The 13,704-nt window shown below is 38.9% G+C and overlaps 1 protein-coding gene across 1 annotated transcript in view; it reads left to right on the top strand.

Moving 5' to 3' along the window:
- The first annotated feature begins 2,614 nt into the window (after positions 1-2,614).
- The window catches only part of LOC120514791, a 217,889-nt gene continuing 206,799 nt past the window's right edge, over positions 2,615-13,704 (top strand). Inside the window, exons 1-2 of the mRNA XM_039735347.1 lie at positions 2,615-2,698; positions 2,823-2,844. Coding sequence (XP_039591281.1) covers positions 2,645-2,698; positions 2,823-2,844 — 76 coding nt within the window. The 5' untranslated portion in view covers positions 2,615-2,644. The remainder of the gene's footprint in view (positions 2,699-2,822; positions 2,845-13,704) is intronic.

The following is a 13,704-nucleotide window of genomic DNA, read 5'->3' as shown; positions in this document are numbered from 1 at the left end:
TATTTGCTGTCCTACAAAATTACATTAATACTGCTAGGTAAGGAAATTGATATTTTAGAGACTACCTAAATACCCTTTTTTCATAAATTTCCAAACCCAATTCAGGGTCTCATGGTGGCAGAGGTTAATGGCCATAATGAAGGAATATACTCTGGAATGAATGAATGAATGTGCCGTCTAGCACTTTATATTATACTAGTGAACCACATGGGGCTAAGGTCCCAAAATAAAGGTGGTCCATATAGAGCAGGCTGAACTTTTCCATTTTGACACCACATTATTCTGTTTTGACCAAAAAAAAGACTGCAGTTTGACAGCGATCACACTGATGATCTGACTTTTCTAAGTGCGGCTCATTTGCTGGCATTCATTTCCATCTTGTTCATGTTCTAGCATTCTGTACCCTGAATTTCGTCTTGCATGTCTATGAGCCTTTGTCTTTGTAAAACAATGCACCATAGTTTAATATTGTGCAGAATCATGTAACATTCAGGAAAACCAAATATTAAAAATGTCTCTTGAGAAAATGCCAGGGTGGTTGAGGCCAGGTTGTTAGGTGCAGCTCCTAAGTACATAATCTAAACTGAACAAAGAAACAGTCAAGTCTCCATGTGCCTCATGTTTTCGTGAAAACTGTGATGGTAAGCAGGCTTGTGTACTGTATGTGTAATGAAGAATTACCTTTTGGGAGAAGCCATCTATTCCACCATAAACCATGGAGTCCCAACCTGAAATTTTCCATAACAAATCAGGCAATATTCAGGACTGCTCTTTGCTTATCTTTGTGTCTCAGTATTTTGTCTGCTAATTCTTTCTCTGTCTTTGTCACTGTGATGTGCTTGATGCTCAGCAGATGGTACCACTCTCATTCTCCTTTCTATTACAGTGTCCTTCATCATGTAATTGGCTTCTGCAATTTGCTTGATGTTGAGCAGACATCTCTGCACTTTTTTTCCAGTTAGTTTTGCAGTCCCTTTGTGGTAAAAACACATGACCGGGTTACTTTGCTGAGGTTGATGCTACATTTTTTTTCTTTTCCAGAATGCAAGATCATAAGCTGTCAATAAAGTCCAAGATTAAGGTTCTAGCCCAGTAGTTAGTAAGAAATTGTGTGACAGATTGACAGACTGAAGCATTTTATATGTTTAGATTGCATTTTTCCAAGCATCTTACAGAGTCATAGAGGCAATATGTAGGAGAAAGGCTGGTTGAAATTTAAAAAAACCAAGCCTAATAATAATAATAATAATAATAATGATAAAAACTGATTATATAATTTTAATAATGGATGTTACTTTATTTTATTTCATGAGCACCACTGGTTTGTTATTAATAATAATAATAATAATAATAAGAAGAAGAAGAAGAAGAAGAAGAAGAAGAAGAAAAAGGCTTTATGATCTTAAACCTGATTTTTATTAATTTCAATAATGGATGTTGTAAAAATATTATCATTACTATTATTAGTTTAATGACTACTACTGGATCACAACTTCAGCAAAATGTGTTTCTTGTTAATAATAGTAATTATAATGGATCCCGTGAAGTTAAACCTGATCATGCAGTTTCAAAAATGATTGTATTATTATTATGGCATCTATGACTTTGAACCTGATGAGTCATTTCAGTAATGGATGATATACATATACTTATTATTTATGTAAAGTATATTTCAGCATGTGAAGCTAAATGAATGTTTTTCCTTAACGCACTCCACAGCTCTTACGTACACTGATGAAATTGTTTAAAACTGCACACGTAACACCCATTGGCTTGTTGATAGTTGCTATTGCTGCGGTGGGCTGGCGCCCCGCCCAGGGTTTGTTTCCTGCCTTGTGCCCTGTGTTGGCTGGCATTGGCTCCAGCAGACCCCCGTGACCCTGTAGTTAGGATATAGCGGGTTGGATAATAGATGGATGGATAGTTGCTATTGACTACAATGATTTCTAGAATGTCAGAATTTGAAGAGAATAAAGCAGCTTCATTTTCAACTTTAAGCAGTCCTTTTTAAAGAAATAACTTATGTGACCCTATAAAATACTTTTCCCTTAAAATCAACTTAAATTGACATTAGATGGACAGGTCACTAAAAACTGTTCGTACTTTAGATTGTGTATGGCTGGCTGCTTTTTTTATATTTTAGAAAGCTTTTAGCTTATTTTCCATTTTAATTAGGTTTTAGCATATTTTATGGTCTTTTCTGAATTTTTTAAATTCTAAGCAAAGTGACAGCAACCTGTGCAAAATGTGACTCTGGTCTCAGTAGGACTTATCTGCTTAAATAAAAGTTATCAGACATATAAATCAATACTTTTTTTGTGGAAAAGATGCTGCTTATGTAACATACACTTATTAAGAAAATAAGTAAGTAAACATATTAAATAAAAAATAGACACATCTAAAAGCTACAAAGTTGTCCTTCCAGATGAACAATGTCCTTGTCTTTTTGGGAGATGAGGAATTTTCTTTAAGCCTTTTCCTCCTGGCCAGTGTGCCAGCCTCCTCTGTGCTGCTGCTGCTGCTGCTGATTGGTCCTGCAGTTAGAGGCACTTCCTCCTATTGGTCTCTTAAATGAATTGAGGTCTTCTTTTGTGTTGCTGTTGCTTGCATGTAACTTATGGTTCTCAGGTTTTCATTGTGAAAGATGGGATTGCCAGGTGTAATACTGTTCACGTTATTTTGTATGCATGTAATTCAGGTAAATATTTTGCTTTCTTATGGTGACATTTTCTATCTGTGCTATTGTTAAAGGTGTAGCATAATAGTGCTGTTATTAATAATCATATCAGATCGTAATTGTTTTAATGGATTTTCTATTTCAGATTTCAAATTGCCAAAAAACTGGTAAGTAGCCATTATTGTCATATTGATCTATTGGTGTTTGTGTGTGTGTGGGGGGTCATTTATATATTTTAATATAGTATATTATAAAGGTTAATGTGCCCATTACTTTCTAAGTGGAGTTATTCTTGTATATAAATACAATAGATATTCTCTAGATAGCAATATTTATCTAACCTGACCCTTTGTAGAATGTTTATAACTTAAAATCATTTTATTGAAATTACTAAGCTAATAAAACCACTAATCAATTCCAATTTGTTACAAATCTGTATGTATCAACAATCTATAAACAAACGGGAGCTCGACAGATGCACAACAACAGCAAATCACAGTAAAATGGATATGGGAATACATAAAATATGGATAAATAACTTACATGACAGTTATCCTAAAACATATAACTTTATTTTCACAATGTGCAAAGTTAGGTCAAAGCTCATACACCAGATTACAAATGTCACAATATACTGAAAACATTATTTCACTTTCTGTCATTTACTGTAATCTTACTTCATGCACATGAAGAAGATTATGGGATTATAATTGAATCCCCTTAGAAAACATAATTAAATTCTTACACGAGAAATGAAAGCAATTTAGCAGTACATGTAATTGTTTATTTTAATTGAATTAATATTAATTTGGGGCACTTCTCCAATAAACGTTTGAGTCATTATATATACAGTATTTACAAATATCACACACTTTTAAAAACACAGAAAACCCCTCAGACCTGCAAAAACACCGTGATAAACCCGAGAACTCATAAATGCTGTAGCGCCACTTTAACGGGGGAGAAACATTTACGAGCAGTAAAAGCTGGTAACTACATTGATTCACCAGAATGCTGTAAATGACTATGTAGGTGAAACAGTTTCTTTAAGAGCAGCTATCAATAAAGAGATGCAGTCAGTTATTATAGGCAGGTAGTGGTGGTAAAGGCTTGGGACCTCAAACCCTCAGGTTGTGGGTTCACATTCTGCTACTGACATTGTGTGGCCCTGAACAAGTCACGTCGCCTGCTGTGCTCCTAGTGGAAAACCAAAAGAAATGTAACCAGCTGTATCTCAAATGTGGGAAGTCACCTTGGATAAAAGGCGTCATCCAGATAAATAAATGTAAATGTAAGTGTAGCACATGAAGGTCTGATGTGGATACACATCACTTTTAGGCTGTGATACAATACATCATTAAACACTCAAAACAAAAGGAGCATAGCTAAAGAGTGGTGTAACGTCTCAGGTAATATCGTGCTGCTAAACTACTACAGTATATGTTTTATCATAATGGGCACAAATAAACAGTTTCCTCCTGCTGGTCACTCTCAAGCTGGCCATTTGGGAAGCAACTTGAATGTAAGTTGATAACTGATCATCTAGCCCTGCATGGTAGTTTTTGAAATAGAATTTCTCTTTAGATGGATGATCCAGATATGAAAACTGATTCCCACTTACCAGGATTCCTTAAAACTGTTTGGTCAATCAAAAGGGTTTGAACGTGAACACATTAGGACCTTTTACATAATTTTGGTTGTCCTAAACTCAGTGTGAAGGAGTTGTGGCTCTGAGGCTAGGGGTCTGTGCTGGTAACTGGAACCGGCTGCTGGTTTGAATCTCATAAATGCCAGTAGTGATTCTTCTCCTTTGAGCTCTTGAGCAAAGCCCTTAACCTGCAATTGCTCTGTCCTGGGTATGACATTAACCTACAAGTAGGTCCTCCAACTTGCAGGGAAGACTTGGGGGCTGATGGCAAGACTGGCACTCTAGCCACAGTAAAAAAAAATGTCCCGCTGTTCTGTTCCATTTGAACTTGTGTGGTGCTGAGGTGTCGCCCATTTCATGGCTGTGCTCTGGTCCTAATTTGGGATCCTGAGGTGGTTTGTCAAGTGGTGGGTGTGGCAACGTGCTACATCAGTGTGTGTGCCTAAACTCAATTAAAGAAAGTGATTTTGATCGACTTCATTTTAATTGTTTTTTTTTTTTTCTGATGAGGATGTAGTAGCACTTGCTGAGCTGGACAAACTAGTCCACACTATCCTGAGCAACAGTCTGGTTCATGCTGTGGAATTCACAAATGCTTGTAGGACAGTTGAGTGACATGTCCTAGGTCTATACCTGGATGTTATTTCACAAGGCAATGCAATGTACTTCCACTATGGTCACTGTCCCTCTTTCATGTTGTGGAGCTATGTATTGTGGCCTGTATGGGGCCTCACTGAGCCCCAACCCCAGAGACAACCAGACCAAAGACAGTCTTGGGTTGAAATAAACTATTTCTTCATTTCAGAAAGACCCCTTAAAGAGGCTTCTTCCTCAAACTCAGCTAAATGCAACTCTGTTTTTCTTTCCTTCATTCCTCCAAACCTCTCCAGGCGAGTGTTGCCTTAACTCCATACCCATCTCTGACTCTCCTGGGTGAGGAGCAGCTTCCTTCATGTTGTTCCTTTATGTATTTCTGGTGGCAGAGCATTGCACCCAGGAAGCACTTCTGAGTCAGGCGGAACCACCGTGAAATATAGGTGTCCTCTCCCAGTAGTGCCCCCTGGTGGTCTCTGAGGAACCCAAGAGGTCTCCTTTCCCAAACTTCACGTCCCATGCAACTCTGTGAATGTCCAAACTGGAGCCAGACCAGAGGAGCAGTACAACCTATCGTACTTGGGAAAAGTCTTTTTATGGCTGACAGATTCCCTCAGTCCATCCATTAAATTTTCTTCCCGACTGGGAGACTCATCATGGCCAGGATGTGCATCCATATGCACTGTCCCTCTACTACTCACCATCCTAGTTAGGATGCCAGTTCATCCATTATGTCTATCACAGTACTTTAATAAAGTCTTATTTATTATAGCGCTGGACAGTGACAATAGGTTGCATGTTAACTGGATGTGCAAGTAAGCCTTTCTCTGTTTTGTGTACATATGACAATACTGCTACTACAATTGCCATTACTACTGTTGGAGTGAAGGCAATTTAGGTACACCCACTGGCTCCTCTTAATCTGGAGAAGCATGGTTCTACTCCATCATGCTTCTGTATTGTGAAACTCTTTACCTTATCAGATTTAAACCAACAACACCACCAAGGGCACTTATTTTGGACACTTGTCCTCACAATCTTTTTATTTTGGTTGCTGCCCAGAGTTCTTGACCATAGGGCAGAATGTGATAAAGCAAAAGCCATGTCCAAGAACTTAGCTTAGACTTCAACACCTTGGTCAGGTAGAGTGTGGATAAAAACTGCTCTCATTGGACCTGTTTTGTTCAATATCCTCACAATCTTCTAAACTCCCTCCCTCTCTTGAACAAAACTTTAAGATACTACAATTCTGATTTTTGGAAAGGTTGCTTACTGCCTTTTTAAAAGCAAGGGGACCATGACCTCAAATTTGGAATGCTGATTCTTACCCCAGTTGCACTTGGTTTTGAAGATCGGGCTGAGAAAACGTTATAATCTAGTTACTCTTCAAGCCTCAGCTTTACCTTGAAATCTCATCTATGAAAATCAGGAAGAAGAAAAGATAAAATATATCAGCATGTCCACAACCGAACAGAATATTTGAACACTCAGGACCTCCCAGAAGTTACAGTATTATATGGTCAGAACCTTTTTCCAAGTTCACAGTGCATATGTGGACATGATCGGCAGCTCCCTTCATTGTAGTTCACTATTTTAGCTGGCAAATCTGATCTACATTGCTTTTCCCGATTCAGCCTGTACTTATCAGTCAGTTCATGGGACCCGCCTGCTACATATCATTACATAGAAGGTATCTTTCTCTGGGTTGTTGGCTTCCTTTACTTCTGGTCTCCACCACTGGGTTCTAGGTTTGCACCATTAACTTTTGGTCAAAGCTCCTCATGGCTACCTCCGCAACTGAGATAAGGTACCTTTAGGTTCCATATCCCTGGTGGGAATATGAGAGTATGAGAATCCCTGTATTTTAACATGGTATTTGTTATGGATATTCAATGAGTAGCAAAGAAAGTCAATAACAATTCATAACTCAGGTAGGCAGGCTGATCAAATCAATCTCATTCCCACTCCACAAATATGTCTCTCATCGCCCATGTGAAGCCCTGGAGTCTTCCAGAGGATTCTATAGATTGTGCAATATAAAGCAGCAAATGCATTTTTCAGAAATGAATACACTTGTTTGGAGCATACACCCAAGTAACAGTCATCATTTCCACCTCTTCAACACAAGGTCACTTTAAGATGATACTGTCTTTCATGGAGTCTGTAGTGAGAAGTCAAGCAAAATGGCACCTTTTATTAACTAACTAATAAGATTACAATATGCAAGCTTTCGAGGCAACTCAGGCCCCTTCTTCAGGCAAGATGTACTGGAGCCTGTACAAGACCCAACCTGGTGCTTATTAATATTTAAACATCTGGTTGTGGTTATATTCTGTGAGATAACTCCAGAGCAGGAGAAAGAGCACTCTTTATGTGTTATGTTACTAGCTGGATGATAAGTGGCCGAGATGCAAATACTTTTACAAACACTGGACTGAAGAGTTTTAACAAATGCACAAAGAAACAAATTGCCCAAATTCAAAGAACAAAAGGTTAACCCAAAATCAGAAACCAGACTAAAGCCAAAATCGAAACCCTAAAAGTTTACTTTCTAAAAAGATTTTGTTTAATTTATCCATTTTGTTGAGCATAGACTAATTAGTTTTAAAATTTGAAAATGGCCACCTTACTTATCATGGCTGCCACAGTGTTAAGGGTTAAATGCTTAGCAACCCTGCAGCAATCATAGTGACCAGACTCACTAAATGGCAGTGCACTTCATAATATATGCACAAAATGGTGGTGCCAATAGAAAACCAAGTAAATACATCAAATAACAATGAAATGCTAACAATTAATGAAAATTAAAATGGTTAAACAATGAAATAAAATCAATCAAACAGTCATTTTCTAAACCACCTATTCCTGCACAGGGTAACGGGGAGTGGTATGTGAACCCGGCCCGGACACAGACAGGCGGACATGTTGATTTTCACCACCACACGTTTATTTTTACAACTATTTACAAATAAAATGTCACGTGCACAACACAAACCCCAACACACAGTCCTGGCCACTCAATGCCTTCTTCTCCGGGCCGCCTCCACTCTCGTCTCGTGCCTCGTCCTTCTTCCACCCGACTCCAGTCTTGAATGAAGGGAGACGGCCCCTTCTATCCATATCCCGGATGAGCTCCAGGTGTTCCCGACACTCCCCTGTTGGCCACGCCCCAGCGTGGCGGAAGTGCCGGCTGTTCTCCCGGCAGCTCAGCGGGTATCCTCTTTAATCTTCCCCCCAGCACTTCTGGGTGTGGCGGAAGTGCTGAGGTAACAGGTCCCCAAGGCATTGGGGCACCTCCTGGCGGTGACCACGGGCCCCTGCAGGGTGGGGCTTCCATGCCCTCAACCCGTGGCCCCCAAAGCAACCAGGGTGGCGGCCCCCACGTGATCCAGGGTGGGCGCAGACCCACATCCGGTCCCTCATGTCGTCCCGGCCAGGTCGTTGCCCCTGGCATCCCTGACAGGTAGCATATGGCGCAAGGCAGGAACAAATCCCTGGACAGGGCACCATCCATCGCAGGGTCAACACACACACACCCCAATCACACACTAAGGTTAATTTAGTATCACCAATGCACCCAACCTGCATCATGTCTTTGGACGGTGGGAAGACACCGGAGCACCCGGAGGAAACCCTTGCAGACGCAGGGAGAACATGCAGACTCCACGCAGGGAAAACTCCAGGAAGTGAACTCAGGTTTCCTTACTGCGAAGCAGCAGTGCTACCACCGAAATGAACAGATGTCAAAATGAATTACCATATATACTTGCGTATAAGTCGGTCTTGAAACCCAAAAAATCGATAATAAAATCAGACCCCGACTTACAAATAAAATACGATACTTAACATTTTTACATTTCTTTACATCTTCTTGCTTCCTCCAATCTCGCATCAGTTTCTCAGACGCATCAAATTTTGTTGCAGCAGTGCAGTTACCAATTTCTTTTTCCCCGCTACAATGACTTTTAATTTAAAACCAGCTTCATATTTCTTCTGATCGAACGCTCCATCTTAGATAAGGGATGCTCTTACGATAAAGGCGTATTTGGGTGTGAGATAAAAACAAGACAAATCAGTGCAAACGTCACTTTGGAATAGTTCAGGTATTACTGTGTGGTCACATAGGCACAATACATAGAAAAAAATGCAGTGTGCGCCGTGTTTTCTCTCTCAGGTGGGTGTTAGCATATCATAATCTCTTGGCTCAATAGCGTGAGTTTTCCGCATTTGACTTATATAACTGACGTTATAAAATACTGGAAATTATACAGTAAAATCAAGCCTCAGCTTATCAGCGGGAGAACTTAAACGCGAGTATATACGGTAAATATGTTTGTGATGCTATCCTGTCAGCATTTAACAACCTTAGTTTTTTGCGTATATTGTTATTCAAGGTCCAAAACTTCAAAAACTCCTAAATCCTTCAAAGAGACCTGGACTTAAAACTCAAACAAGTCTGGGGCCTACATATAAGGGGAGAGTAACTGCATAAAACTCAGGGTCAACAAACAAAACAATTATTTCTTTAAGTATAGTTAATTTAGTAAAGAAATGTACTAAAGCAAAGACACATATCCAGAGAATAATGTTAAAAGAACTGAAAAGTCAAAGACACAAAAAACAGCAGTACTGACAATAAGAAGCTGAGAGCTGTACAGTACTGGATATAAGAATCGAAAACAATTAAAGAGTGCGGATCAAGAGAAAGAACAGAGTCAAAGGTCAAAGCAAGGGTCAAAATCAAAAGGCAAAAAGAGAGGAAAGTCAGCCTAAATCCTAAACCAATAATCAAAGTGAAAAGCTAGAACTTTGTTTCAAAATTCCTGTAATCAAAAATAAAAAAATAAAAAGTTTTTGTCCAGTCTCAGAAACTCGTGACTATTTTACGGTAACCTTTATACTGGCACTCCAGATTTTATAAACACCACAAAGCCCACAAAATAAGGGGCACTACCAACAAAACAAAATGGTGTCAGAAAAGGCAGTAAAAAAAATTAATTTGAAGCTGTAAACAAAATTTTGATTGCAGAATTGGATTCCTTTGGTGTTGGAACCCCCAAGATGACACCAAGATTAATTTTCCAGCTTCAGGGAAACCCAAGAAAAATTAAAAAGTGTTCAATTCATAAGATGGACAAAGCTGAATATTAAACACTGCCACTCTAAATAGGCAACAAAAAGACAACAAAAACAGAAATGATATACAAAATCAATGAACAATGAAACTGAGCCGAAAATCCCTCCCAAAAAAAAACCAACTCAGAAGACCAACAATGCTTACAAAATTAGTGAACAGGGAGCCAAACAGAATAAGCAGTGCTGGCTAATGCCGTAGCACTAACCTCAGGCACATATTAGCACTGCATCCTTCCCTCATCTTTTCCTTTTTCTTGCTAAGGACAATGTGACACATGTGTCATCTGGTCATCAGGGACTTTCTGGCACATCACCTCTAGGTATAACTCCAGGAGTGGGTCACGATATCCCCGTTCTGAATAAGGTTCCTTTAGAAGTGTGATGAAAAATATTTGTCAACTACATGTAATGAAAACAAAACTAAAACTAAAGAAAAATGTGTCATTAATGATAAAAATTAGGACAAATGTTTTTAAAATGATCATTGTCAAAAAATAAATGAAATGATAATGTTGGAAACAAACAGTTGGAGAATGTACAATGTGAAGCATAAAACATAAGACAACTGTTTATACAATCATTATTACTGTATACATGACACTGTCCACCACCCGATAAGGAACATGAATGCAGTGGTAAATTTTAACAAAGGCGTATGCGCGATTCTAATTGGACAATACTAGTTTTGGCACATGTGATGATGCAGGCTTCAGGGAATCATCCCGTCTGCATGTCAGTCAGAGTCATGTTCTGCTCTGCTATGTCAGTCAACACAATTCTCGGGCAAAAAAAAGCAATTGGACATGTAGAATAACCTTAATATTGACAAAAATAAAACGCAGTGGAATAAAGATCACAGGAAAGAAAACCACAAGCCTGAAGAGGCATCTACAGTAGACGCTCACCATCTTGATTGTTGAAATCAAAATTTATTGTCAAACGTAATACTGATATTGTAATTATAGTTTGAGTTTGTCTTATCTCTGGCCTCTCCCCTTAGGCCAGTTTGACAGTTTTAACCATTTTAGGAACAACATACCTCTAGGGATTATTGAGATCCACAATGCATTCCTGGTTTCCAAGGTTAGATATATACACTATATACAGTATACAATATATTTTTTTAAATATTAAAACTAGAACAAGAAGAGCACTTGTCTGAGGGGCCACTGCCAACACCAATTGCCCCTCTGACTGGCTTAGTGACTGTGAATGGAGATGTTCATGGCTCCAACAATCCCATGGGACATTGCACAAGAAGCACCTTTATGGAATTGTGGTTGATGAAAAACATGTCCTTCCTTGCAAAGAATTTGAAAACATCACCTGGAAAATACTGCAAGACCTGTCAGAAAGTCAGATGATCTGATACATCTAATGTGCAACTCAAAGCCACAAAAGCACAAAGGCCAAGTAACACCAAGCCCACTATAAAATGTGGTTGAAAAAGCATCTTGTTGTGGGGATGCTATGGGAATTCTGCTCTGCTCTGCCAGAAAGTTAAAGCTGGGGAGAGAGCTCATCTTTCAACAGGACAACGAGCCAAAGCACACTGCCACAGGAACAATGGAGGGGCTTAAAATGAAGAAAATTGTTGTTCTTGAGTGGCCCAGTCAGTCCTGGTCTTAACACCATTGGACATCTGTGTTGAGATGTAAAAACTGCTGTCCATCTCCACTCCCCAACTAAAGTCCATGTCACATTATGCAACAATTTTCAGGTTGTAACTTTCTTGTGCATATTCTTAGCGAGTTGGAGGTAGTCAGCAGTGTGCTTCTGTGATGCCAATGGCATAGCCTGGCACCCCCAGCAACTTGCTGCAACTAGTCCACCACTCGCTCTGACAAAATCAAACAGGTTTAGTTTTGTCTTCAGTTGTAGGGGTGGGCTCTGTGTGCATGAGAGCTGACAACCAATGAATGATCATCTGGAAGTTCAATGTATAGAAAGCAGAAAAAAGGAATAAGAAAGTGGGGGCTTTGGACCTCACAAACAGACGTGAAGCTCGTCTGTCAGATGACTCATATTTTACAATCTAAAAGAGAATGGAAAAATGAAAAAAGGGGGTCAAGATTTGAGCTAAACTCACAATAGCGGTTAACCCTTTGTACAGCCCCGGCTCCGTCAGGCAGCAACCTATTAGCTGTCACAAAAAGGGCCGAAGCAACAACATGCAGTTGGTAAATCAGTCATGTCCTGCAACTTTCATTCATTTAAATTGACATGGTCTGGGGATCAATTCAGCAACTTCTGTCAGCAAATTGGACAATCCACCTAACTTAAAGTCGTGTAATGTGACATCGGCTTAACCTGACACAGCTTGAGTAATTTTTCAAGAAAGAAGGGCAAATCTTACTCCGTCACATTCGTCACATTGTGCAAAATTAATTGGGACTTATCTAGAAAACTACAGTACTTGCTTTAACAGCTGTGAGAGGTGGTTCAAGCGAAAAAATAAAGAGGGTGGATGAGTAGTTGCTGAGGTCTCTTTATGGAATTTATTTATTTAACGGTTGATATCTTTCTTCCTTTTTTTGGGCAGCACTGCTGCTATGATTATATATTGTTTTTTATACACATCTTTAAGCATTTTTTTGTTCCTGATTATTGAACATTCTAGGCCACAAAATATTATTTTTTAATCTGTTTTCAATTATTAAACATTATTTTAGTTTTAGTGGCCATTTTTTTGTTTTTCCATTTTGTGTTGTCATTGTCATGATGCGGCAATGGATGCTAAGGAGTGTGATCCAAGAGATTATGAGACTGATGTCATCAGCACACCACTGTAAGAATCTGCATGTCAGATATCTCACTCTCCGAGTGGGCAGACATTCAAAGAAAAACAACCTTCATTGATGTGTTAGTTTTTCTATTGAGACTTACCAGTTCGACACTAAACCATGATTCTTAGGTTTGGCTTTGTGTAGTGATAGAACTGAGATTTAGATTTGGCTGTCTGCTCGTTGTATGTTTCCTCGCCTAATCATTGTCTTTAAACTTAGTTCCTAGTGCAAGATTAAGAACTGTAAAAAAAGCATTTGATTTATAAATAAAAATTTCCAGTGAAAATGGTCAAAATCCCAGGTAATGCATACTTCTATCTATCTATCTATCTATCTATCTATCTATCTATCTATCTATCTATCTATCTATCTATCTATCTATCTATCGTTAAGTACACAAAAGACGAGTAGTTACCAGAGGAAAGTTTATGTCAAAATATACTCAGAGATCAGATTGGACAGTTGTCACATACACAGACATTTCAAGGATAATAGCTAAACCTAAAGGTATTAGAAAAGCAAGAATATAATAAAATAGACTTTTATTTTAAATAAATGATTTGGTAGCAAAATATATGCATTGATTGACACTATATGCAAATTCAGAGGTTTATAAAATGAGTCTCTGCCTTATGTTTCTTTGGTATTTCGGCAACAGACTGCTGTGAAGGTCTCTCCCTGTTCAGATTGTACTGAACAGTATATTATGCAACAGACAAGCTTTTCTCCTGCCTGATTGTTGGCTCAAAAAGGTTTTATCAGACTTGTCCTAATAGAGGATAAGTTTCTTTTTTTAATTAATACTAGGGGGCTCCACCTCCTGCTCGCTTCACTCGCCCACCCCCAGATTTGGTTAACCGGAT

This window comes from Polypterus senegalus, chromosome 14 (assembly GCF_016835505.1).
Source record: "Polypterus senegalus isolate Bchr_013 chromosome 14, ASM1683550v1, whole genome shotgun sequence".
Lineage (NCBI taxonomy): Eukaryota > Metazoa > Chordata > Cladistia > Polypteriformes > Polypteridae > Polypterus > Polypterus senegalus.
Note: the sequence above shows the minus strand (reverse complement) of the source record. Positions and strands in the feature narration are given on the sequence as shown.